The 26055-nt window shown below is 43.9% G+C and overlaps 1 protein-coding gene across 2 annotated transcripts in view; it reads left to right on the top strand.

Moving 5' to 3' along the window:
* The first annotated feature begins 8008 nt into the window (after window positions 1–8008).
* Window positions 8009–26055, top strand: part of ABCC3 (ATP binding cassette subfamily C member 3) — a 52404-nt gene continuing 34357 nt past the window's right edge. For both annotated transcript variants that reach the window (XM_075169665.1, XM_075169666.1), the window contains exons 1-4: window positions 8009–8077; window positions 22898–23074; window positions 23986–24111; window positions 25006–25143. In XM_075169665.1, coding sequence (XP_075025766.1) covers window positions 8048–8077; window positions 22898–23074; window positions 23986–24111; window positions 25006–25143 — 471 coding nt within the window. In that variant the 5' untranslated portion in view covers window positions 8009–8047. The remainder of the gene's footprint in view (window positions 8078–22897; window positions 23075–23985; window positions 24112–25005; window positions 25144–26055) is intronic.

The raw sequence follows: 26055 nt of genomic DNA, 5'->3' as shown, positions 1-26055 counted from the left end.
GCAAAGAAAACACTGTTTTTGACTTCTGTGGATTGCACTCAGCACAAGGTGTGTTCAAGGTGAAAAAAAGGAAAAAAAAAAAAGGAAAACAAAAGCGTTACTATTGTAAATTAGGCTATGCCCCAGTCTCCTCCTTTCTGCCCCTTTGGCTATAATAACCCATGTACACTATTACACAAGGTGACTAGAGTAGGCACAGTACCATTGCAATGTCCGTAACAACCTAGTATATATTATAGACCTTTGTATTTAATAGTTAATATATTGTTATACTGTATCAGGTATATAGGCCAAAATGAGGTCTTTTGGTCAGGGCAACAAAAGGTGGTATTCATGGGGAAAATTGGGTTAAAATGTTCCTTTTTAAAAAAAGAAAAAAGACAAAAAATGAGTGTAAATCTTTACAAATGACAAAAACAAATGTGTCCTATTAAAAGCTTTTGAAAAGAAAACAACTGTGCACTTCCCTTTTTTGTTGTTGCTGATGATAATCTGTATCATTCAGAGCGGTCAAATCTTTGGTCATGTTTTAATTGCGAACAGTTGGAGTAGGTATTGTATAGCAGCAGCAGACGGGAAGTTGAAAGAAAGATTGCGACATGTCGGCCCTTTGTGAAGCAATTCGGTTCGACACCGCAAGCGAATCTGGCCCAGCGCATCGCCCAGGGTGTGCTGTTTTACCAAGGAGACCATCAGTTGCGCTTCTGCAATTGCACTACGCTGGCAATGGACAGCTTGGCAAGTCGCTTAACAATGCGAAGGCTGCCAGGACTGCAATGGAGAGAGCTGCAGCCAAAGGGGAGAAAGGAGTCAGGAGAAGGGGCAGGTTTGATCTGTCCATGAAAACATGCTGCTGTGAAGAGGAAGATGCTGGGCTTTTCCACGCATTCACAACTTCAGGATTTCCAGCCTGAAGTACAGCAGCCTCTTCTCCATCACTTCTGCAGTCATTCAGCACTTTGCAAAGCAGGAGTTGGCAGGGATGGTACCACCCTGGGAGCTGTGGACTGCGTGTTGCAGAGCAGTGCGGGCTCAGACTCTAGATGCTGCTTAGGTACCACCAGAAACATTTGAACCTAAACTCTTCAGGGGTCCTTAGGGAATGAGTTATTTAGCTGCCAACGTGAAGTCTCCTCTCCCCTGGGGAGCAGCCACTAGAGGGAGGAATCAGGCACTTAGGCACTCTGCAGCCCTATTTCTCACTTTGGCTTGAATGACTTGAGGATGGCTCTGCAGCAGGAGGGACCCTAAACTGACATCCAGAGTGGTTATGTTGTCTAGAGGGTGTTTTGATAAAGGCCCTCTCATATTCATCTCTGAGTAGAAAACAGCAGGAAGGAAGTTAGCCCTTAAACAGAGAGAAAATGTAGATCTATGCAAAATCCCATGCAAATCCATGCAGTACAGGACTCCAGAGGAGAGCTCTGTAATGCATCTGTGTTGTCCAGGCTGCAAAGCCAACCCCACCAGGCTGGAACCACTGAAGTGCCTTCCCACCCCTCTGAGGCTGGAGGAGCCACGTGGCATTAAGATAAGCCGGGCTGGTCCAAGAAAGCAAAACAGTTCACAGATTCAGGCACTTCACACCTCTCTGCACACAGGTGAATTTAGCCCTGCAGTAATTCCTTATAGGGGATGGCAAATCCCTCTATTTCCAATCCTGGGTTTCAGAGGGACTTGGAAGGGGGCTTGTTTTTCTGCTCTGTTTTGTGAGTGTTCCTGTATGAAGCTCTTTTGCTGAGTTTTGCTTGTGGTTTTTAGAAGGCTCCCACCCAGGCTGGCTGCTCGCTCTCAACTTGCCAGAGCTTGGGCATGGCACAGCACTTTGTTTGATAAGTAATTTGGATATCACGTGAAACTAGGTTATTTTCTATGTAATGGTAGCTGCATGTAAGGAAGTAGCACTTCAAATTTAATTTGTTTCTGGCTTAGTTGAGACAGTTAGGTGAACTTGGCTAACTGTCCTGCTTCTGGAGGGCAGTGTCCCATTGGAAAAGCTGTGTGCACAGCACATCCCTCGGCCAGAGCTCTGCAAAACCCTGCAAGTAGCTGCAGGAGAAATAGGAAAGGCCTATTTGTGCCTTCTGTATTTCAGGCGTTCCAGAGATACAAATCGAGACACACCAACAAGTCTTAGATGTGACCTGTACTAGAATCCCCCCTTCCCCCCCCCCCAAAATAAGGTAGGAAAAAGCAATTTAAAGAAAAGTGCCTGGCTCCTTTTATTGCCACCAGCACTGTGTAAAGGACCAGCTGTGATCAGCTACTAGGGGGTGAGGATCCTGCAGATGAAAGGGTTAAGGCCAGTAAAGTTTTGGAGGGACACAGACCTGAATCGAATTGCCCGGAGATGGGCAAAGGCCATCAGCCCCCGGGGCGCGGGCAGCCCACGGCCACGGCCGGCAGTGCCGGGTGCCGCCCCCTGCGCAGCGTTCTGCTACCATCTAGTGGGCTCGGGCTGAGGAGCGGGCTTGGGCGAGCTGGCCCCGGGTTACCGGGAGTGTGACACTCCGACCACCGGGGAAGGACCCTGCGGTGCGGTTCTGCCCGCCCGTGAAGTGCTTTGTTCCCTAGCTCGGTGTTGCAGAAACCGCGCAGTATTGGGGGGGAGGAGGGATAGTTTCTACTTCTGCGGGGATTTTCAGTTACTGAATTTATAAAAATCTCTTCCTTCAGTAGGAGGAGAGGAAGCATTTCTCCTAAATTCAGGAGCACCATGCCAGCCAGTAGAGCCACGCTGCAGAGACACACATTGCTCCGCGCTTGCAGGAGCTGCTGGAAGGCAGCTGGCTCCTCCCCTCCCCAGCAGCATGGCCTGGGCTTCTGCAAAGTCTTGGGAGACAACAGCCCATCCAGGGACAGTCCTAGGGCTGCCTAGCATCTCGGAGGCTGTGGCAGCATCTGAGAGGCTTGATTGTCCCTGCATATGTTTATGCCTCCTTTTAAGCACATGTAAAACATACAGCCCAGCACACAGTCCTCCCTGTGCGTGCCAATCCCTGTACGGGCTGTGCACTCACATACAGCTACGATACATCCACAACCTATGAGCTTGAACCTCTGCTTGGCCAAGCGTGGGAGGAGGATAATCAAGCAGGTCTTATCTTACATGGCTTGTGCTGAGGTGCTCAGAGGTTCGGTGGTCGCTTGGGTGCAGGCTGAGTGCTTGTCACTAGATGGCAATGCCATGAAGTGGTTTAGCTGGGATATTTGTGTGCATTAGTTCAGGCTGCTCCTGACGTCCCCCGTAACCTGCTGTTTCTGTTTGGTTTGGCGTGGTCTTCAGCGTCATCAGCAAAAGCCATTGCCTCAATGGCATTTTCGCATTTGAGGGTGATTGGACTTTAAGGTGGTTTTTACATGTTGCATTCAATGCTTCGGATATGTTTACAACACACTATATAATCCTGCAACATCCTCTGGCATTTTCTATTATTGCTTGAGTCACTGGATGCTATAATTGGCAAGCTTTCAAAGGTCCTGAATAGATTATCTTTCCATATCTATTTAATACTCTTTAATACCAAAGACCCCTGCAGCTCCAGCTGGGAAATGAAAAGGATGGTTAAACCACTTAATTACACTGTGCTAATAATTCTTTTATGGAAACAGAAAGCAGAATACAGCTGTTCCGGGGGAAATCATGAATAAGTTAATACTGGAGTCATTCTACAAAGGAAAAATACTGCAGTGGACAGCATGTGCTGACACCTGCGAAGGCAGCGCAGAACCCTCTGCCGGATGCCACCAGCTCAGCATGGCCAAGGGCTGGTGACAACTCCATGTTCATTCAAACAAAGCAGGACCCGGCGCTTGGATTCCTGCAACCACTGTAAATTCTGCCCATTTTGCGGTGAAATCCTGAACGGCTTCAGCCCATTAAAAGTAGGAGGGGTTTCTGCGGTGGCCAAGTTGGCAGGGGGAGAGCATAAGCTGTGGCAATTGTGTCAGGGGCCGAAGTAGCATAGTTTGGGTCTTAGCTCTAGAAGGCCCAAGTGCCACATGCTGCTTGTCTGTTGCTGTTTGTCCATCACACTAAGCTCCTTCTGCAGCTAAACCACCCACAAGCTGGGGTGTGTTACACCTGCCATGGCTTCCATCAACCTCTGTAGGCACTTGAGAGGATGTTTGTGGAATTATCTAGCAGGCAAGAGAGAGATGCCCAGTGCATTCAGAGTTTGGCTGTTCACCACTGGAGCAGCTCCAGGATCACTTTGGGGTGATCTAGGCAGTTCTCAGCATGTCTAGATTCTTCTCCTGCTCATTGCTCTCAGTATGAAATGTAGGAGCACTCACGTAACAGGGGAAGACGGTATTACACACGGCATCCTGGAGGAGTCATACCATTTTCTCCTTTTACAGAGCCTCGATGCACTGGGTGAACCCCATCTCACCCCACAGTGAACAGAATGTCTTTATAGTGCAGCTTCAGGCCAAATGCAGCGTGCTCCCAACCTCCCTGCACCGGCTTTCCAGGGAACTGCTGCCTCTGTTCTTCCAGCCAGGGGAACCTTGCCTTCTACTCCTTGCCTACAAAGCCACGTTATCGATTGATACATGCCCAAAAGCAGAGCTGTGAGTAAAAACTGGGGCTGCAAATTCCCGGCCCACTCCCTCATCTGTTTTATCATGGGACTTCTAAACTGCTCATTGCGCTTTCCAGAAATGAGGAAATGAAAGTTAAATCCTTTCCTGCAGGAAAAGGGATGCACACTATATGCAACATCATTGACAGTTTGAGAAGAAGAAACCCGAAGTCTGCTGCTACTCATGCAGTGTTGACTTTAAGCAGAGTTTGTCACAAGTCCACATCTTATATGTGTTAAAACAAGGTGTCATCCCCTTTCTTACAAAGTAAATGTATAGAGCCTTGCTGTAAATGCTACTTTGGCAGCCTCTTTTTCTTACCATCTGTAAAATGTGACACCTCTGTGGGTCTCAGAAAGGAAGCCGAAGCCTCTGCTGTTCCAAGACAGCAGTCAACTAACCATAAAACTGTGACTTCCAGAGCTGCACATGCTCAAGCCCTCCCCAACCCTCAACTCTAAATGTCCTTCTTTATACGGCTTTCTTCAGGAGTCAGTCACACTTCATTTTGCTTTTAGTGCTTTGCAAATCAGCATGAGGTGCGATATGAAAAGAAGCCTGCCTCATACCTGGTACTGTGCTTACACAAACAGCTTCTCTCTCACGTTACCTCCTGTCCTGCTGCAGCCAATTGCTCTAGTTGATAGCTAACCTTCTGCTGCGTGGCCCTGGGTGTGCCTTGTAGGCGCTTCATGATTGCGCTGGCTTGACCTGCTCTATGTGTTAGCAGGTGAAAAGTCCTTTACTGTGCAGCTGGCATGGAAAAAAGGATGCAAATACATTACTGAATGAACCGAGATCAGATCTTGCCACTCCCCGGAATAAATGTCCAGTGAGAAAAGGTGAGTTCATGACCTCCCTAACATTTGCACCAAAGGTGCCGTTTCCTTTTCCTGCACAGCCAGCCTGCATTTGGGGGAACATCACAGGAGTAATGACATGTTCTAGGTACATCCGTCTTCCTTCCCATCATCAAAAGGAAACGGGACCAAATTGAGCTGCCTGAGATAGTGCTTCAGGCTCTGCTTTGCACCAGGTTCAGCAGAATCCTTTACCATGGCCCTTCCCAGGAGCTTTCAAGCTTCCCTCCCCATCTTGTCTGTCTGAGACTTTAATATGCCTGCCTTTGATTTTTTCCTCTCTGGTAGTGTGTTTTGCCAGACAGCACCTGGAAGTCAGTAACTACGCTGCAAAGTCAGTGCAAGTCAGCAGGGTCTGCTGTGAGGTCCAGGCTGGCTGCCTGGTGGCTCTCCTCAAGCTTGTGGTGGGGCACGCAGGCAGACCTGGCACCCCAGTTAGCACCTATTCATCAGTACCATCCCTGCTTAATGGCACGGACTGCTACCGAAGGTAGAAGCTGCCCACCATGAATTAGGAGCATGAAGCAAGAGGCAGAATCATTTAGGGCCCCCTACTTTAGCGTCCTGTGAGACCCAGGGAAATACCCTAATACAGGACCTTCCTCCACAGATATGGTGGAACAATTCCACTGAAGTCAATAATTTAATCAGAGTTTAATTCACATTGCACATGTCAATGGAACTGTGCAGCACACTGATAAAATAAACCTCTCCCCTCCTGTACACACAGTCTACAGTAGCTGTTCGTGAGGTGCCTCTGTACCTGTGACATCTTATAATGCCAGAGCTGGTCTTACGTTACAGCACATTCTCAAACTGCACCGAGTTCTGCTCCTCAGTGCAAGAAACAGAGATGCACGTCTGTGTGTCAAGAGAGATCAAATTCTCAGCGCTTCTCTTGGAGCAACTGCTCTCACAGGTTGTTGCAGAAGAGTAGGTTTAAAGAGCCATAAAGGAGTAACTCCCAACTATTACTGACTTTTCTTAAAACCTTTATTGTGGTGCAATTCCACTGAACAAAAGTTTCGATGTAAGACTTGCAAAGACAACCCACAATGTCCTTAGAAGATCTTGTTCACCCAGTTGGCTAGGGTTCCCCTAATATTTCCTTGAGAGGATTGTAATGTGATTGTGCTGATTAGCCTGGATCAGTCTGAGATTTCAAATCTTGCAGGCAATCACCCGAGAATCTTATCTTGGGCAAGATCCTATCTTCCCTATAAGAACTGCGTCCCTTTAGCCAGATTGTAGTAAATGTCTAAACCAAATTCTCAGCATTGTTCGTGGGAAGCACATGGCTTCCTCTGATAGTACTCTGAGTGGGTATCACCCCTAGCATCTTCAGTGGTCTTCATAAAATATTAGCAGAATATTTTTTCTTTAGGGATGAAATATTTTTGGGACACAGCAATACTGTGCTTCTCATCTCTTCTGTTCTGGTGAGCATTTTTGACAACACCTTTCTGCCTGATGGTTCCTCACCTTCCAACGAGGAAGGAAACTCAAATTCTTAAAATATTTAAGTAGATTTGTGGCAGCAGGGTGCTTTGCGTGAGATGATGTTATTGAACCAGATGCTACCGCAAGTGGGTGGACAAACAGCAGGTGCTGGAAGGTCAATAATGCTGTAGGAGAAGTCCTGCCCAAGAGGAAAGCAAACAGTGCTTCTGCATCATGGGGAGGTGAAATGCAGATTGTGTCCAAGGTGCTACACTACAAAATCTATTAGTTACACATATACATGAAATTTATTGACTGAAAGCTTTTGAAAATAGATCCACGCCACTGGTTTAACCACCTGTCTTACAGCGGAAGCAATCAGCATGAAGGCTGCAGATGGATGGATAAGAGATGTGACGCTCATTTAACTCCCGCTGAGGCAACCACACTCCACACCGCTCTAAAGGAGAGACGACAAGCATCTCCAAGATATTAATGTTAGCCTGAGTGGTCTGGATGGGTGGACACGGCCAGCCTCAAACCCAGCAGATGCCCCAGCTCCCCACCACCCTGGGTGACCGTCCCTCAGCCCACCCTTCGCTTGCCATGTGGGGACCACCAATGTCCCAAACAAGAGCAGGGGTCTGGTTGTCCCAGCAGGTCACACTGAAAATGTTTTCCTGGGGGCTTGGTCCTTCCACAGGGAGGTCACCCTTGGAAAGCACGAAGCCACATCTCAGCAGCGGTGCCCAGGCTTTAGGGGCCAGAGGAGGACTGGGCAGCCCCTCTCCCTCCCTGTGACACCAGCCGGGGGTGCTCGGCCTTTGCGGGGCTGCCACAGTGGGGCAGGGGGTCGCCCCTGCAGTGCCCGCGCTGCCCCGCCGGCTGAGGGGAGGCCTTGGACCTACTGGCGGGCGCCTCGCTGCCTGAGGAAGCGTCGCCGAGCCGACGCGGCCCCGGACGGCGCCTCCGACCTGAGGGGGCGAGGGCAGCGAGGCGGCGGTGCTGGCGCCTCCCGCCGCCGGCGGGGAGGGCGGGACGGGGCGCGCCGGGCCCACTCCTCCCCGCCCCCGATCCGCCCAGGAGGGAAGGAGCCGGTTTCTGCCCCCGTCTGGTGCCCGGCGTGGGCCTGGAGGAGGCTCTGCGCCCCTGCCGCGGCCATGGAGGCTTTCTGCGGGTCCCGCTTCTGGGTAAGCAGCGCGGCCGGCGGTGCCGCCTCCCTCCCCCCCGCTTCCCGCCCCGTGGGCTGAGGAGAAAGTTGGGTGGGGAGGCTTGCGCGGAGCGGCAGGGGGGAAGCGGGGAGCAGCCCTCTCGGCGCCGGCTGCGGGGTTTGCCCCGGGGCGGAGAAGCGCCGTGCCCCGCTCTGCCGCCGCGAAAGAGGCCTTGTGCTTGCCGCGCCGGGTCTGAGGGGCCGGAGCGGGCAGGGAGGGGTCAGTCCCGCGGCTTCGGAGGGGCTGAGCTGCATCTCTTCCCTTGCCCGCCTAGCCCCAGCGGCTGGCCGTCCCGAGAGCCGGCGGGTGCGGTGACTCCTCCCGCAGCCGGCTGAGGAGCAGGGCCGGTAGCACCTTTCTTGTTCGCGATTCAGCATCTCCAGACCAGAGCCAAAACCCTACAAGGCCCCAAGGGACCCCACAAGACCCCAGGCCATGCCACAGCTCCCGCCTTCCTGCAGGAGATGCGGTGTTTCTTGCAGCTCTCCTAACAGCTGTAGTCCACCTCTGGACCTCGTAGCGATGAACACGGCTATTGCCTTCTTCTGAGGGGTCCTGTTTTAGTGTTGCTGCTGCTCTTCAGAACCCCTCTGATGAGCCGGGAGGTGCTCCCTCTTGTTAAGTGCTCCCTGTTAAGTTTAGCACTCTTACTGCTAAAGAGTGATGGGTTCGTGACAGCCAAGGCTGGTCACAAGCCTCGGAGGATTGCAATGACTTATGTTAGTATTTGGAGCCGTCAGCCTTTTGGAAAGGCTGATTGCAGCAGGCTTTGGGTTTGTAAGCAGAAAAGTTTGGAAATTGCTGCCATGGTCTGCTCTGATAGTGAAGTGTGTAAATGCTGTTACAAGTACTTGGTGCAGTATTTCCCTAAGGTACAGCATGCTGCTTTCCTCTTTGTGCTGTGTAGGCAGACACTTTAGACTGTATGAAGCCATGGGGATTTGAGCATATATGGTGAATCTGGAACTGCTCTCCAATAAATCACAATTTTTGCATGTGCCTTTCTCTTATATTGATTTAGCTCAAGGGAGATTTTTTCAAACAAAGATGAGCAGGAATGAAAAGAAATGTCTGAAGATGAATCACTGCTAGAAAGCTATTAAAGGACAACACAAGCAACTGGCTATGAGGACTTAATGCTGAGCTCCATCCTGTCCCAACATTACTTTTTAAAGAGGACTTAGGCTCCTAAGCCCCTTGGTTACATTTCTTTGTTCAGTTTCAGATTTCGTTTCTAAGTGCTTTGCACGCTCTCTGCTACAACAGTTGGCAGATAAGCTTGCTCAAACAAGTATTTTCACCTCTTATTTCTACTGTAAACACTTATAGAACAGGAACAAGCACAAACAGATCAACATGCTCACTAGTTTATTGACTGCCTTGAGAAGCATGACTTAGCTTCTCAAGGAGGGCTTGTAGCGCAGCTACTCTTCGTGGCCAAAGCTTTTGATAACAGTTTATTGATACATTAATGTATCAATACTGTTCAGGCAGTTTTGCTGGTTTTAAGTATGAAGTGAATGTATCATTCTGTACTTTATGCAGTACTGTTACACTCAAGTATGGTACCCTTTGCGGTGCTGTGTCTGGTGTATGCTACGCTCAGGTAGTGTATCCTGGTTTTAATATTGCCAAAGCTTTTCAAAACTAAATTTGCAGGAAGTAATATAAAGGTAATCCAGGGAAGATATTTTAATTAATAAACATTTATTTACAGCATAAATGATGAAGAGATCTAAATGTGTTTAACAGAGCATAAATAGTAATTAAAAAAATATACCTTCAGCCTTGCTCAAAGTAATAGTTCAAATGTGATTAACACCAGCTGATAAGAAACATGGTAGTTTGGATTGGCAGAGGAATGCATTTTCTGTCCAAGTCTGTGAAGGAAGATGTCAGGCATGTGTTACAAGGCTCTCCAGAAACTTCTTTTTTTGTGTAATTATCACATACTTCTACCTCAACATGAAAGATTACTAAAGAATAAAAGGAGACTGATTGAAAACAGATGAGCAGTATTCCTTAAACAAATGGGCAAACTACTTAATAAGTGTAGTCCTGTTCTGTTTCTTCAGAATGGTCCAGAGTTGTTTAGAGTCAGAACAACCTTCCATCTGTTTAATTGTTTTAAAAAATGGTACTCAATAACTGTGTGAAATGGAACATGTGACCCAGTGACCAGCAGATTGAACTCCGTGACCAAGAGTCTTATACCCGATTTTTGGCAGCCGGTGGTATTTTCTCTGTTAACAGGAGTGCATACAGTGAACTGATTTTATGAGAGATCTTAAGTGATGACCATGTAGATGACAGTCACCTTGAAATGATTTGCTGTGTAAATATGCTGTTCCGTAAGAAAACGTAGGTAGAGGCTTCTTTTGGAAATCTGTCCACAAAAGTTGGGGTTTCTCGTGCTGCTGTACACTTGAAGAAGGGAGAACAAGGTGAAAGGCAGTTACTGGCCTGTGCACACAAACTAATGGTGTTCAGTTTTGCAGTTCAGATCAAGAACTTGATAAAATATGAACCAGTATTAATGTTCGCTTTTTCATAGCTGATGAACTTAGATTTTTTTCCCCATTCTTTGTCAAAGAAAATCTAGATATTTTTGGAAGCTGAATGACATGTTGGGGTCAGTTTTAAAACTGTTTAGAGTGAAAGGAAACATGCTGTTCCAATTTAAACAGTTCTTTGTTTTGGAGTTTAAACCAACTACAATACTTTTCTGCTAAAAGGAGCTCAGAATCAAAACAAAACAGTTTAGAATTAGCTCATGAAAATGTTTACATTGAAATATAGCACCTTTAACAGATGATTGATTTATCTTGGATTTTTTTGGCTTTCAAAAGTGTTAAGGTTTCAACTCTTCACTGTGATGCAGGGTGGGGAATTTTGCTGGAAATGTCAACGGGTTGGGTTTTTTGTGTTTGTGCAGAGGCAAAATAATTTCCTGTTCAACCCATTTTAGAAATAAGAAATTAAAGGAAAGGTCACGTTAGAAATCTATAAAAGCTTCTGGCTTCCAGCTACTGCTTTACCTGTTGAACATGGAATCAGCAAATTGTTAATATAAATGTAGGGTATTTATATATAAAAGAGGAACAACCAGAACATTATTTTTTCAAAATGCAGTATGAACAATCTCTTCATCTGAACGCTTAGAAACATACTGTCTACTTCAGTTGAGAATTTGAAGCTAATTACTAATATCTTCTAGCAGTGTTCCCATGCTAAATGCCTTTTGGGAGGAGATGAATGTGATAGTGCATACCCACACAAGGCAGTCTTTAGGTGTGTTATTTACTATTGCCCATAATTACCTCCTATTTATTATGTCACATATTTACTATGTGATAGTAAGCGTGCTAGATAGGCATGCCAATTAGCGTGACCCGCAATCTCTATATCTGAGAAAGTAGATACCGGTGAATTATCACTTACTTGTTGCTTACGTCCTCCACTGTAGTAAAACGTGAGCGGTTCCTCTGAGAGGAGAACAAAGTGATCTCCTAGGGAATGTTTGCTGCAAAAGTGTTTTGGCGTAGCGACTAAATAACACGAGCTTAGAAAACCAGATTCTGTTCCAGTGTAAAGATACGTTGTTTTTCTGCAGCTCAGACTCTCTGGGTAAAAAATGGCACTATGGCTGCTGTGAGGATAAAACATTAAGTGCTCTGCAGTACTTGGGTACTTTTGGGATGATGGGTCATATAAACACCTTAGCCAACAGACAGACTAAGTGCCTAGGCTTAGGCAGCAGCTTGTGGTTTTGGTGTTGGTTTTTTTAACAGCATAAATAGGAAATGAGAGGACAAGTGATAGAGCGCTTCAAAGGGGAGACCGCAACTTCTAATCAATTGTGGATGAGATCCAGGCTTGTTCCTTTTGATCCTGCTTAGCTGACAGAGCTCAGTTTCCTTGCCTACCCTGTGTCTTGGTATCCTGACAGATGTCTTTTTTTTTTTCCCATCCCACGTGGAGTGCTGGGTCCTTCTTCATCCAGAGGCTCTTGAGTAATTCAACAGGAAGTTGCAGCAACTCTCAAGAGTAAACAATACCTCAGTCTTGTCTTTGAGATAGTCTCCCTTTAACAAGCACCCCTTTAACCTTTACGTTTGTGGATATTCCTTCACCTTGAGTCATTCTGTGAAATTTTGGTAGATTTGGACTAAAAGTCATGCTGCTCTCTGGAAATGTAACTTCCTGCTGTGTTGGCTCAAAGTGCCACCCGTCTCCCCTCTGCATAATTTCCCCTTTTGCTTCATCGTGTATCATGTTTACATTTTTTGTAGTTCAAGATGATTTAGGATAGCTGTAGTAAGAAAGAAATGTTTCTTTCAAGGAAGATGACAAACAATGTACTTCTTGTGACATGTGTACAAGTTTATTTAAAAAAAAAACCCATAACTTATGTAATTTGGCCCTAAATTAATAATAAAACATCAAATTTCAATTATTCCATTATATTTTCAACTAAATTCATTCCAGCGGAGGAAGAGTAAAGTGAAAGGTGGTAGCAGGTCATTGCAACGGAGGGATTCTGCAGTAGGATGGTATGGTCCACACAGTTCTTTATATATTAGCTTCCCCTTCTGCCACACTGTGATAAACACAGAACGTTCAGTGTTTATAGGTATTTAAACATGATACAGATCTTTGTTAACTGCATCCAACTTCAGATAACTGAGTCCCACTTCTACAAATCTCTTCACAAATGATTGCGTCAGGTATCTGTGTTCTTTCTCGTGTTAGGTAGGAGATCAAAATAGGTAACTTTAATGGTCTTTTCAGACATCAGTCTATGAAGTTATGCTCTCTCAAAGGGTAGCTGCGTTTGTAACATCCTGAACTTAAAAGCAATTAAGTACTCAAGCTCAAATCCTCCAAGATTTCAAGATTCTTGAATTGAATTGAATGGAAGCTATTACTAAAGGATTTGGGCCTCAGATTCTCAATGTCAAGGGCAGTATAAATATTTATCACTAGATTTGGAGTATTTTCCAGGACCTATTATCATTCATTTGTGTGTAAACGGCATAATAGACTATATTTGAATCTGTTTGGCAAATTCAAAGTCTGGATTTGAGAGTTGTGAGCAAAATTTAATACCAGTGAAAGCTGCCAATATCAAGGTTTTATGGAGTCCTTCAGTGACAGTGTCAATTAATGAAGCTCATGAAAATGACATTCATTTCGATAGAATATGTGAATGTGATTGTTCGTGTTTTTCAAGAAAAGCAGTCATTGCCATTTCCTTCAAACCAGCACACTAACAAGTCAGACAGAAGTACAGTCCTCAGTGCAGGAGGCTGGGGGCAGCTGATAAAACTGTCACCGTCAACATCTGACCAGCATGGCTGAGTCCCTTCTGGAATTCCCATTTGCAATTCTGGAATTGCAGGAAAAAGGATTTTTAGAAAAAAAAAATGCCCAAGGGGAGAAGAATCTTTTTTTGCTCAGGTGCACTGTGGCTTTGTGGGAGATACTTCACAAAGATCTTTTGGACACAAAAGCCTGTGTGTCCTTCCCTTCCACATGTTTCCTGGGGGTAGGACAGTAAAACTTGAGGATGTTGTGACATGGGGCAGATGGTAGGGAGGCAAGGTCCCACCTTGCTTTAATGGAGGATTGAAGCCCCACCGGGAGACACTCTCTGTAGCAAAACTCAAGGTCATATCTGTTCTTCAGCTTTCAACATAACTGTGCCTCCCTGATCACAGCTCTGACCGTTTTAGCTCAAGTGACATAGTTGGTAGATGTAGTGTCTGGGACTTAGGAATAAAGTTTGCCTCCTGAAAATAAATAATATCTGAAAAAAACCCTGAGTCGCATGAGGCACTCCTTAAAATGGAGCTTATTTAATCACTACAGTTAAGAATATAAAGCATCTTGAGATGGGTCTAACCTACCAGGTAGGCAAATTGCTATGCCACTGGAGATATAATCCTTTCCTTTCTACATGTGTAAATTTGTAATGTATTAAAATGAAGAGACTATTACTATTTAAAATTTAATTTTAAGTAAATTCCTTTGAGAAACCTATTAAATGGGATCTTTGGTTTTTCCAGTAAGCTAATGCTCCATTTGTCTCCTGATACTGCTGTGAATATGATGGGCCATTATCCAGTCGCACGTTATTTGGCTGAGCTGGAGGAGAGCATAGCGGCAAGCAGCCAGAGATCTTCCCAGGAATGCGTTCAGGCTTTTCTACGACCAGCAGCCTTGATTCTGTGCTGGGCCTGTGTGAGCTGGCACCTTGTCCCTGTGCTGATCTCACGGCAGCGTGAGAGGTGAAGTCAATGTAATAAAACTTAGATCATTTACAGTAATGTCATGTGCCAGTGTCATAAAGCTTTAAACTAGAACAGAATAAGAAATGAAGGAGGGGGAGAAGAAAAACTATTTCACAGAGTTGTTTCAAATGTCAAAGTCATTTAGTTTCAGAAGTAATAATTTCTTTTTTCGTTCTGAAACTTTCTGAGAATACAGAAATACATTTGACACTTGTGCAATTAAAAAAAAGAAGCATACTTCTCATTTCTTCCTTTTCTATCTCTCCTTTCCCCCCTAGTTGAGTGACTTGTATTCTAGAATCTCCCTCACCTCAGACATGCAATTTTTTTCATTTCCCTTTGGTATTATGTGCATTTGGAAACACGGAAAAGTAAAAGGGGAAAAGCCTCCATGTTCTGGATATCATCTTTTCATTACAAGGGGAGGTGAGAGCAGGCAATGTGAAACAAAAAGCATTAAAAAACTTTATGCTTTTATGTTTTGTCTCCTTTGAAAAAACAAAGTATATCTTCTGGGGAAATGGTTTACTACTTGAAGATTTATCGGATGGAAAATTGTGGCCAGTGGTAATCTTCATATGCAGCAATGCTATTCTGTCTGCTGCTTTTTTTCCCTTTTTTCTCCTGCCCTGATACAGAGTTGCTACCTCTTGCTTACATGTTGGTGACCTGCAAAAATTTACTTTCCATGTCTAAGCCTCTTTGTGGCAAAGTGTGAAGGTCCTGGCTCATTTGGGTATTTGAAGCATTGTTATTGTAAGCACGTTGCAATTGGGCCACTGTGGTCTTACACCGATTCTTTAGGGATGGCGCTGCTCTCTTCATACCACCACTGGCTGGGCAGATTCAGTTGCAGGGTGTTTGTACAGATCATAGTTAAACATGATTCTTTTAGAAATAGGAGTTTCTGGGTATCAAAAATCAAGTTTTAAACTTTATGTTTACATTGTTTAGTTGATATTGGAGAGAAGCTGTGCATGCAATTGGTTTGGGGTAAAACAATGTACCAGGACAGTTCTGCCTTTGCTCTGATTTCTCTGATTAACATATTTCTTTTCTGTAGTTACCTGATCCCATCTTTTATTTATCTCTGAATTTTTTGGCTTCACAACGCTGAAGGCCAACCTTCGCTTTAAGAAGAAGGGAAGAGAAAAGAGAATAGCTGAGAGGGTGGGGGGAGGCATAGGAGCAGATATTTCCCACTGATGCTACCTGTAGTGGTGCTTTGTGAGCTCTTCTCTCTGAAACTATTGTCATGGTTTAAGGCCAGACTGTAGAGTTCACTCTTTTTCCGAATAAAAATGACTGAAATAAGTAGGTCTGTTGATTGAGAGATGAGTACCGTTTGTGCAAATTAACTCTGAGAGTCTAGCTAGAGTGTAAAGCTTGTCTGTGTTAGGTGAGCCTAGGTCAGTTCTGTGAGTGATAAACCAGGCTTAATCTCGGCATTAAAGCTCATTAGCACCCAGAGTCTGTCTTGCTCTCTAACCTGCTGCTGCATTTGACTTCTTGGTGCTCCCCTAATGAGTGTCCCCGCAGCTGAAGAGTGAACCTTGGATGCTTGAGATGGCACGTCACCTTTGTATCCTGCCCCATCAAACTCCCACACTACTGTCATGTTAAAGACAACCTTAACCAGACATTAAAATTTCATTATTGCTACAGTCATTTTGTTGGTTCCAGCTCCCGCTAGGCAGGCGGAGTGTCAGAGCAGCACTGATGACAATTTTTTTGTGACAATCCCTTTTATTATTATTGTACAGCAGCCCAACTGGATGGACCAACTTAAAATGGAGGAGTCAGGGTGGGAAGGGGAAAAAATAAAGCAGGGACCATCTCATTTGCAGCTGTTTCAGCTGTTCCTACCTCTTCTTAGTTGAGCTACATTCATTATGGTCCTTGGATTTAGCCTGTTCCTTTCAACTGAAGGGAGATCAGATGGCTCAAATTAAGGATATTCCCCCACACCCATCATCACACTGGGCTGAAATACAGCAACCCACTCCTTTATTTGTACTTGCGCAAGGCCATTAGGAAAGGCCTTTGATGATGCAATTAAAAGAAAGTTTTCTCTGCAACAGTATATAGCTTTGATCAATTCTAAAAGACAGTCGGGGACTTTCTTCTGCTGAAAGAATGATCCTGTTGCCTTTTCCTCTCAATCCTGCTTTTGATTCATGAGAATTCGTACCTCTATGGTTGCACTATGCCTTCACCTCTGCAAGTCAATAAATGTCCTTCTGTCCAAGCAAGAAGACTGACTGCTACTAAAACACTTGAAGTAGGTGGATTTTATTTTTACTTTAGGTGTATGTTGTCTTAGATGCAGATATTTCATGTGGTCAACTTCTACTTTACTCTCTCTCTCAAACTACCCCCATTTCCCGGGGTTGCATGACTGTGGCAGAATACGAACCTACTTTTTTTTCATCCTGCTTCATTTTTGTTCACGATGGTAGAGGAGCTCTGAACTTCTACTCTTAAAACTCAAAAACTAAAAGGAGAAGAAAGAGAAACATACTGTTTTGTGTAACACCTATCACTAAGCCCATACATTGATTTTTGGGTGTCTGGTCCACAGTTCTCAAGTGGATTGCGTGGTTGGTACCATTTGTACCATGAAACTTCAACTCGAGCAAAAACCTGTGACTAGTTACTCCACAACCATAAACTAGCATGTATAGGCTATGAACTTGTGCAAGGTCTATTTGATCGATTAAAATAAGCCACTAATGATCCTTTTACTGCTGGAAAAGGAAGTTCAGCGTCCTGCATGGTGTCCTTCACTAATGTAGATACTGTTGTAGTGTGCTTTGTAAACAGAAAAATACTATTTCTGGTTATTAACTGTGTGGTTCATGCAGTACTGTAAATGCTTATGACCTCTCAACCTCACCTTTTTCCAAGCAGTATTGTTGTGGAGAATGTCATTATCTTTTGCCCTGCCTTAAGAGGGGAGGGGGAAAAAAGGTTGTTCATGTAATCATGTGAAGGAATTGAGCTGTGCAGCAGTCACTGTGGATTAATGAAGCATGTTACTCCTTCTGTGCATAAGGGTGAAATTGTTCCTTTGGAAACGTCAACGGATGATCTTGCTCTGAAAAGGCCATTTGAAACTAGCAGCCTTCTGGAGGCCTGGAGCAGACTGCTTGTTTGCATTTGTGCTCTAAAATGATTATTAGAGTTTGCCCCAAAGAGTTTACCAACAGGGACCAAGCCGAGGAGATGGACAACAGCTAGAAGTGAGAGGTGAGACATGGAGAGGCTGAGATGAAGCCTCTGTAGCTGAGTCCTGATAGTTTTTGGTGTTGTGGTTCAGAGCCACTGCAGAGCCATCCTCATTCTTGGGAGGAGGCAGTGTGGTAGACCCAAGAGTAAAACATTAAAACATCCTTTTTTTTTTTTCCCATACTGTGCAAGTGAAACTCACTGGCAGGGTTTTTACCAGATCTAGGGGCAAAAGAAGGGCAGGAAGATTCTCCTCTGCATTTAAGTTCTCACTAACAATTTCTTCTACAAGAGATACCATTTCCATGTTTATTTACTGCAGGGAAGTGTTGTTACTTTCACTTACTCACTTCCCTATCTTTTACTCTTCATGTGTACCTTCCCAGTCAGCTTTCCAATTTGATTTTTAATCTTAAATAACGTGCCAACTAGTGATAACTGACACAGAATCAATGATATGGCATGTATTAACCTTGGGTAGAGTGTGAATGACGTCAACACAATGGCCTTCACCTTCCCAGCAGATAAAGAATGAATTTGTGTTTCCTGTGCTTTTCCTGATTCTTTCTGTGCTATAGAAACTTAAAGAGAAACATGTATTAATTTATCCATTCAATGGAGATAACTGCTTGAGTCTACAAAAGATATTTTTAGTCTTCCCTAGGGTTTGGAAGCTTTCCATTGCTGGCTGTTTGAGGAGCATTACTGCAGCATCAGCTGTATGCCAGGTAAAGCCAGTGTGAGGCACTTTTATTTTAAACTTCTGTAGTGGAGTAGGAGTTGGTTTAGACTTAAACCCAAAACCAGAACCCCAACTGAGGGGTTTAGACTTAAACCCAAGACCAGAGCCCCAGCAGGCTCTATTAACATCATCCTTGAGGTTTGGGAAGGGATAGACAGAAATTTCCCTGTTCCTGTTTTTCAGCCTAGCTTTAGGCTTTCTGTTTGTTCCCCCTTTTCTTTAAAAGCTGTAAGGGATGATGTGCAAAAAACCCAAGATAAGTTGCGTTGAACTTTTGTTTCCTTTAAAGGCATTATCAGTTTTAAGGATGGCCTTTTCAATAGCAGTGTTCTTTTCCAGAGGGGAAAGTGTAATAGAAAGTACTAAGTATTAGAGCAGATTTAATGTTGCTCAGAGCTTCCCCTGTTGAATACCTTCCCTTAAATGAAGATCATGTTTTTAAAATTGCTCATCTAAATGTAAGCCCTGCTGCACAGATGGCCCTTAATACGAGGGTCGTGTTTATCCAAAGACTGTGACTGGAGTGATAGGTGTGACTGAAAGCTGCTGCAAGCGACAATGTCAATGATATTCTTAACTGATTAACAGAAAGCACCACTAATTTGTAAGTTTTAGACTCCAGGGGACCCCTTGTCTGCTGTGAAACTGTAACAAGCATCTCTAATCTCATTTCCCATGGGTGTTGGCATTGCATTCAAGTATTATTACAGGATTAAGTAAATTGTGTGCCCAGAGAGTTCGGTACAGTGGGCTGGTATTTTTACAATGCTGTATCTCACCAGCACAGCCTCCAAACTGATCCATGATACTGCATCCAAGGAAATGCTATGCTGCTGCTTACAGACAGAGCTCTTGGCAGGCTGGAGGAGCCACAGAGCACAGTGGGAGTCTGGATTAGGAAGAGGTCACAGGTTACTGCCCTTAAGATTTGCTTGTGGGGAAGCGAGCTGACAGCGATGTTAGCTGTGATGGACAGGCTGGCTGTTACAATTTCCCTGGGATGAGTTTCTTAGAGAAAGTGATGTTTCGCAACACATGCTGCTGAATATTTCCCCGTGTGAGATGCCTGTTGGTGGGTCACCCCGGCTCTGGGTCACCCCGGCTCTGGTCCCAGAGCTGCCTGCAGAGTGTTTTCAGTGGGCTTTCATGGAGCGGGACCCTGAGACAGAGCTGTGATGCACAGAGGAAGGTGAGCGGCTCTCAGGACAGCACAGAGCCATGAGCCGAGGAATGTGTGTGCTATCTAACGTCAGTGTATTAGACCTCTTTCAATAGCAAGTCCAAAGAAAACCCTGAAACCCAGACAGCCCAAGGTGGGTATTTTCATTCTCAATCAGAATGGGACACAGGAAGCATTTAAACTTGCTCTGCTTACAGGACAGAGTTCAGAATATGGAAAGACAAAGCCAGATTAAAGCAGGAGCCTTAAAGACAGGAGTCAAAGAGCCTGTGTGTCCCTCCAGCCGTTGCTTCTTGTGTTTGTTCTCAAGGGCGGAGTTCCATAACTTTACTGCTGAATTGAAGGGTATTTAACAATATTTAACAATGTTGGCTCGATCAGGATAGATTGTATTGAGACTTCATGTCATATTCTGACTCAAAATGAGTTGTTTAGGGTTGGAGTGGATGTTGGAATATATGCTGTCAGTGTGGTGATTTATAAAGCCATAAAGTGGAACTGCCAGCTCCATGAAAACAGATCCAGTTTGGTAAGAAATGTGGTAAGAAACGCAACTTTCAGATTCCCAGATTTAAAAGTAATAATAATAATAATTCATAGCAGAGTCCCTGCTACATGGCACATGGCATAGCAGGATTAGTCCACTGTGGTCCAGTCTTAGGGAGAGCACGTAATTTGCATGCAATTACACTACTTAAATGTTTTAGATACTGTGTCTTCTAAAGGAACCCCTCTCATTGTATTCAAGGATGGAAAGAGTCTGCTCTCAGAAAACACCAATTTGTTGAAAGGGAAACTTTTTACAGAAGCAGATCTGTTCCAGGAAAGCTTGTTTATCTGGTCCAGGATGGAATTGGACCTGGGTAAACATTACCAATATAGCCAGTAGTCAGGTCTGTCACCTTGGATGTGGATTTCTCCTTCAGCCCACATCCCCATTTCCCATGTGCCATGGAAGTAGTAGGCTCTTGTTGGTCATTGCGTGGGTGCTGCTGCGTGTATTTTCACATAATTTTGGAAAGGTTCCACTTTTATTCTCAGGGATAATTCAACCAAATCTTAAAATCTTACGTGTTTTTTTAGGACAGAATTTTTGTTTTCTGGCCAGCTGTATTTATACGTTCAGAAATGCAAGTCCTTTGCCTTGTTTAAATAAGAGTTAATGAAAACCTTTAAATGGCTTGGCAGCCATACAGTCTGTGTCTTGGATACAATAGTCAGCTTGTGTTCAGTCCGAAGTTAATGGACATCTGGGGCAGTTTCTAGGTGGCTGTCAGACAGAAAGCCATTTCTGGACATTTTGGTCTTATAGGAAAGTTTTAAATTAAGAGTGCTTTTCTTTTTTTTTTTTTTTTTTTTTTTCCTCCCTCCTCAATAACTTTTCCCTTAAACAGAATCTTTGTTTTATTCTGTGCCCAGTTGTTGCTATTCTTCCTTAGCTTTCCTTTTTTCCAACAAGCAAAAGGAGCACAATTGCAAACATGCTCAAGACATTGCTAAACCACATGTAATTTAAAGAGGAAATTAGTATTTTGTGGAATAAATGATAGTAGATAAGCTTCTGCTTTGGAACTAAAGAGCTCTTCAGCTCCAAAATTCAACAGGGCATCTCCTGCCCCAGGCAGGGTAGCTGCTAGGGGAGTTTATCATGTTAGAGATGCTGAAATGTTTTGATGATAAGCCAAAAATGGGTGCTCTTTAAACGTTCTCTTCCTTTCTGGTGCCAGAGACCTGGTCGCTGGAGGAAAACACAGAAATAGTTTGAATGTGAGGAGTTTTGTTTGGTTTTGATCTTGTGTTTGAATTGCAGTGTAATTGCCCCTGTGTTGTTGATTTGTGCCTGAAGTTTCCCCTAGGTCTGGACAAACCTGCTTAGGTAAATGGGAATGGCCACGCCGGGTGCTTGCATGCCTCCGAAAGAGCCATTTCTCAGCTGGAGAGGCACTAACTCTGTGTCAGTAAAGGGCGCAGTTCAGATGCGCAGCTAATGGATTTGTGCCACCCTTCACCACTGCCAGAGGTTTCATTTGTGGCAAAGCTGAAGTACTGAGTGACAAACTTGTCACAGTTCAGCCAAACCATCTTGCAACCTGCCACGGCTTTGTAGTTTCATTACACTTACGAGCTCTTTCGTGTGTATGTGGACTGATGCAGTGATGCATGTCCCTTCTGACAGATCATCGCCGAAATTGAAAGATTGTCAGCAGATTGTGGCTCTTCAGTTCTCCTAAAATCAACCATTGCTTTCAGCATTTGGTCTCTTTTGTATTGGCAAACAAAAGCAGGACTGGAAATACTTTTGAAAAATTCATATTCAGACTAGTCAGTTATTCATTTATAAGGGGTGGGGAGAGGTGGCTCAGCTTAACTGAAACATACTTCTACTGATAGCTCATACCCAAAAATAATTAGGTACAAGTAAATGATTCTAGTGCAGAGATAAGGCATATTTGAACCACAGATATCTTAGTTTTATCATCTGCTTGCTAACGATAGTACAACAAAGTAATTTTACATTTCCTGCAAGTAAGTATTTATCTACCACATTTAAGATGACACATCAGATGGTGAAATGCAAGTTGTGGATTTCCAGTAGGTTTCATTAAAACCAAGTTCCCCTTAAATGTACTGAAATTTCTATTTTAGTTTGAACTTGTGTAGCTGTGTGTTTGCACGTGGTGGATTCAATCTTTAGGTACAAGTTGCATATGTGAATTGTGGTGTCCAGGGTCACAGGTGGAAAGCATTGCTTGCAATTTTTGCAAGAAAACCCATATTCCTACCTCCATGTACAATACATTTCTTTTACCTTTGTTTAGAACAGGGAAGTAATTATAGTTGGAGGCATATGAGTAAGAAGGACAAAATTTTAGTCATACATGGAGGGGGTTTTCCCAGGTCAGCATACGGTTGATCTAAATCTGATCATTTTCTCCAGTGCTGAACATTCTTGCTGGATGAGTTCTCAAGTTGAGCATTTTGCCTCCAGAGCTTTGTTTAGCAGTTGCACTCCAGGCTGGGGATGCCTGAGAAATGCTGTGGTATCAGCACTTGTAACTAAGCCTTAGCAAAGACAGAAACACAAGGGGTTTGTCCGCTACAAAATGTGCGTCCAGCTCTGAGATACAGGAGGGCAGAAGTCTGTCTTTCTAGGTTTTGCCCAGTATTTAAAACTGTACTTAGCCCTTTTACTATAGCAGATTAACTACAAGTAGTTGGGATAGGTATTTTTGGAAAGCTTTTACTGAGGCCATTTGCTAACTCCAGCAGAATTTGGATACAACTTCTTCAAGCAGATGTTCTAATTGGCAGCACTTCTGCCTCTCTATTAATAAATGTCTCATCTTTTTTTCCAGGATTCAAATCTTTCAATACACACTGATAATCCAGACCTGACACCGTGTTTCCAGAATACCATCCTAGCGTGGATCCCTAGCATTTATCTATGGAGTGCATTACCCTTTTATCTTCTCTACCTAAAGCACAACAAAAGAGGGTACATCGTGCTTTCCGTGTTGAGCAGGTTCAAGACGGTAAGATCTCTTTGCAGTGCTCCACGAGTAATGTGCAGTTTTGAGTTTGCTAGCATTAGTTCAGTATCCACGCAAGTGCTGCAGTAGGGTTTAAACAAAATTCCTTCTGATTTATGGGGGAACTGAAGAACTTGCTTATAGGAAACAGCGGTGAAGGTACAGACTTCTGAGGAAGGATACCAAAGGATAGCTCATCTGTAAGGAAATCCATCCTGCGAGCCCAACTTTCTGGGTAGAGAGAGGAGTTGATTGCTCTGCAGAAGAGAGTTCACCCCTTTGTTGAGCCAAAAATATGCTGCTTCACCCTTACTTAAGCTTTAAACTACTGAAAGCTGCAAAACAAAGACCTTAAGGTAGGTCTGGTGAGAATTTCATCTCATTGTGAAAGTAAGCACAAGAAGGTGTTTTTTCAAGCCACTCTACCCACCTAATAGCTATATGATTTTATCTGCATCTTGTGCTTAAGAGATGGCTGCTGTCAATAGCACCTCTGGTTTATAAATGACTAGGTCTAAGGAAAGCAAGCAAGTCACTTTCCATAGGCCATGAGAGAACTGGGGTTACTCCTGGAGAAAAGTTCCAGGCATCTGCATCAGGGCATGTCTGCCTTTAATCTGGATGCTGCCTGTGTTTCCAATCAAAACTGAATAGTATGGGAAAAAACAGGTAAATAGCAGTCTTTGTACTGGCTGGGTTTACAAATTCCTCAGAAAGAGTTGAGACGAGATCCTTGGTTTGAGTGCAGTGGGACAGTTCCGTTAGCCTAACTGCAGCTGATCAATGCAGCAGTGTTGTTCTGTTTACACAGCTTTGTCTTGCTGGGAATCTGTGAATCACAACAGTTTTGCTAGCCCTCTGACTGCCCCTGGAGATGAGTTTACCAAATGCTGTTTCTGTTTGACTACTTTCAGCTGCTCGGTGTCCTGCTGTGGTGCGTGAGCTGGGCAGATCTCTTCTACTCTTTCCATGAGCTCCTGCAAAACAGAACGCCTCCACCAGTCTATTTTGTAACTCCATTGATCGTTGGCATCACTGTGGTTTGTAGCTGTTTCTGTTTATTGTGACCAATAAGAATAACTCTTTCTTAGACAGATGAGAGAGGAAAAGGGTTCTTTTGCATTCATTGCTTTATCCTGTACTCTTTTAACTGAATTATTAGTACTTGTATTACTGAAGCAAATTTTGTTTACCGAAAAGGTCGCAGTTACAGAGATCTCTCTCACGTAGATTCAGCTATGTAAATTAAAATCTTTATGATGGAGAGATTGTTCTGCCTCCCACCTTGCTCTCGTCTATTTCTCCAGGTTCTGATCCAGGTGTGGAGAGAATTTGGATATGACCTTGCCTAAACAGAGAGATATGATAGAGTGTGGCTTGTGCATTGTTCAGTGTTGTATTGGACTTTGTAAAACTGGGTCTCTTATCTGGTGGTTGTTCCTCCATTAAACAGAAAGCAAATCTGCTTTGCCTAGGATGATAAACAGGCTTGTGGCTGTTGTATGAAAAATGAAGCAGGAAAATTTGCCCATTAAGTTTTTCATTCCCTTGGTTAGATTTCTTTTAAATCTTGTTTCGTAGACAAGTCATGATTGTCCATCTGGACTGGAGAAATGATAGCTCTTACTTTTTTTTTTTAAATGTTTGCGGCTAATATTTAATTGTGCCTAGCCCTGGTACAAAGTCTGGTTTAAAAAATTGAATTCTGGAGATAAGGCTCTGAAAACAGTAAAACCAAATTATTTTATAAAGTTATTTGCTGCTTTCCTTAATAGAGGAGGTTTTGCCATTGAATTCTGTGAAGTTGTGATGGGGCCTTATTTCAAAGAGGTCCTGTTGTTGATGATGACTCTAATGGCTGCCAACTAAGAGTGTGAATAAGGGGAGCAGTGGGACGGGATTGTGTTCATGTGTTCCTGTATTTACTTTTACAGCTGTTAGCTACATTGCTTATTCAATATGAAAGGCTGAGAGGAGTTCAGTCCTCTGGAGTGCTCATTATCTTCTGGTTTTTGTCTGTGCTCTGTGCCGTGGGGCCTTTCCGGTCTAAGATCATGACTACAACAGCACAGGTAACATGCCATCCTTGTTAGCACTTGGAGAACAGGAAATGTAGCATTAACATCTCTGTGAAGGGAATGAATCACTGAGTTTGGAGACAGATCTGAGCCCAGCTTTTGCCAGAGAGAAAGAGAAGTTTGGTTCCGTTGCCTTGACTCAGACTTGTGTAACTTGAAGGGAACTGGGATTTCTCATGCAATGTCAAAAAGCAGATTTTACTTAGCCCGAGGCTATACTGGAAACCTGATAGACATGTGAGGGCTATACCAACAATGTATATATATTAGAACAGCCTCTTTTTTTTTCTTTTTTCCTTCCCTTTTCCCTTTTGCTGCCCCCTTCCCCTGCCATGCTTAAATAGGGATGGGTAGTAATCGGAGATGATGCATTTTAATATGTAATACTCTTTTTTTGCTTAGGCAGCTTGGCCACATTATACAGCTCCATAGGCTTTCTTTTGTCAGTGCCTGATGTGCTGAGGACAGCATTTTGACTCCAACCGTGGCTGTAAATAGAGAACAGAAAGTTGGAGGAAGAGGAAAGAAACCTGGCCTGTTATGATTCCTGTTTGAAAACATAGCAGGTTCTCCTGCAGTAAGAGAGTTGTTCTGTTTTTCACAGAAACAAATTTCACTAAGTAGGGCAAAGCAGATTGCTTCAGTGATTGGATCATCAAAGGCTAGGAGTGAAAGAGTATTTGAAAAACATTAAGGTGATTGCTTCTCCTCAGTGAAATCTGTGTTGATTCTGTTTGGTGATTTCTTTTTTTTTTATACTTACTTCTTTGTAACTATTAGCAGCATTATCCTTTTAGCAAGGATTTTGCTATACTAGGCTGTTGTAAACATTCCAGCGGAGATTGAATTAAACCTTAAATGACAGTCCGTGCAGAACTTCTTCAGAAAATAGCTGCAATCCTGGTG

Source organism: Calonectris borealis, chromosome 20 (genome assembly GCF_964195595.1).
Source record: "Calonectris borealis chromosome 20, bCalBor7.hap1.2, whole genome shotgun sequence".
In the NCBI taxonomy this organism is placed as follows: domain Eukaryota; kingdom Metazoa; phylum Chordata; class Aves; order Procellariiformes; family Procellariidae; genus Calonectris; species Calonectris borealis.
This window is presented reverse-complemented; position numbering and strand designations above follow the sequence as displayed.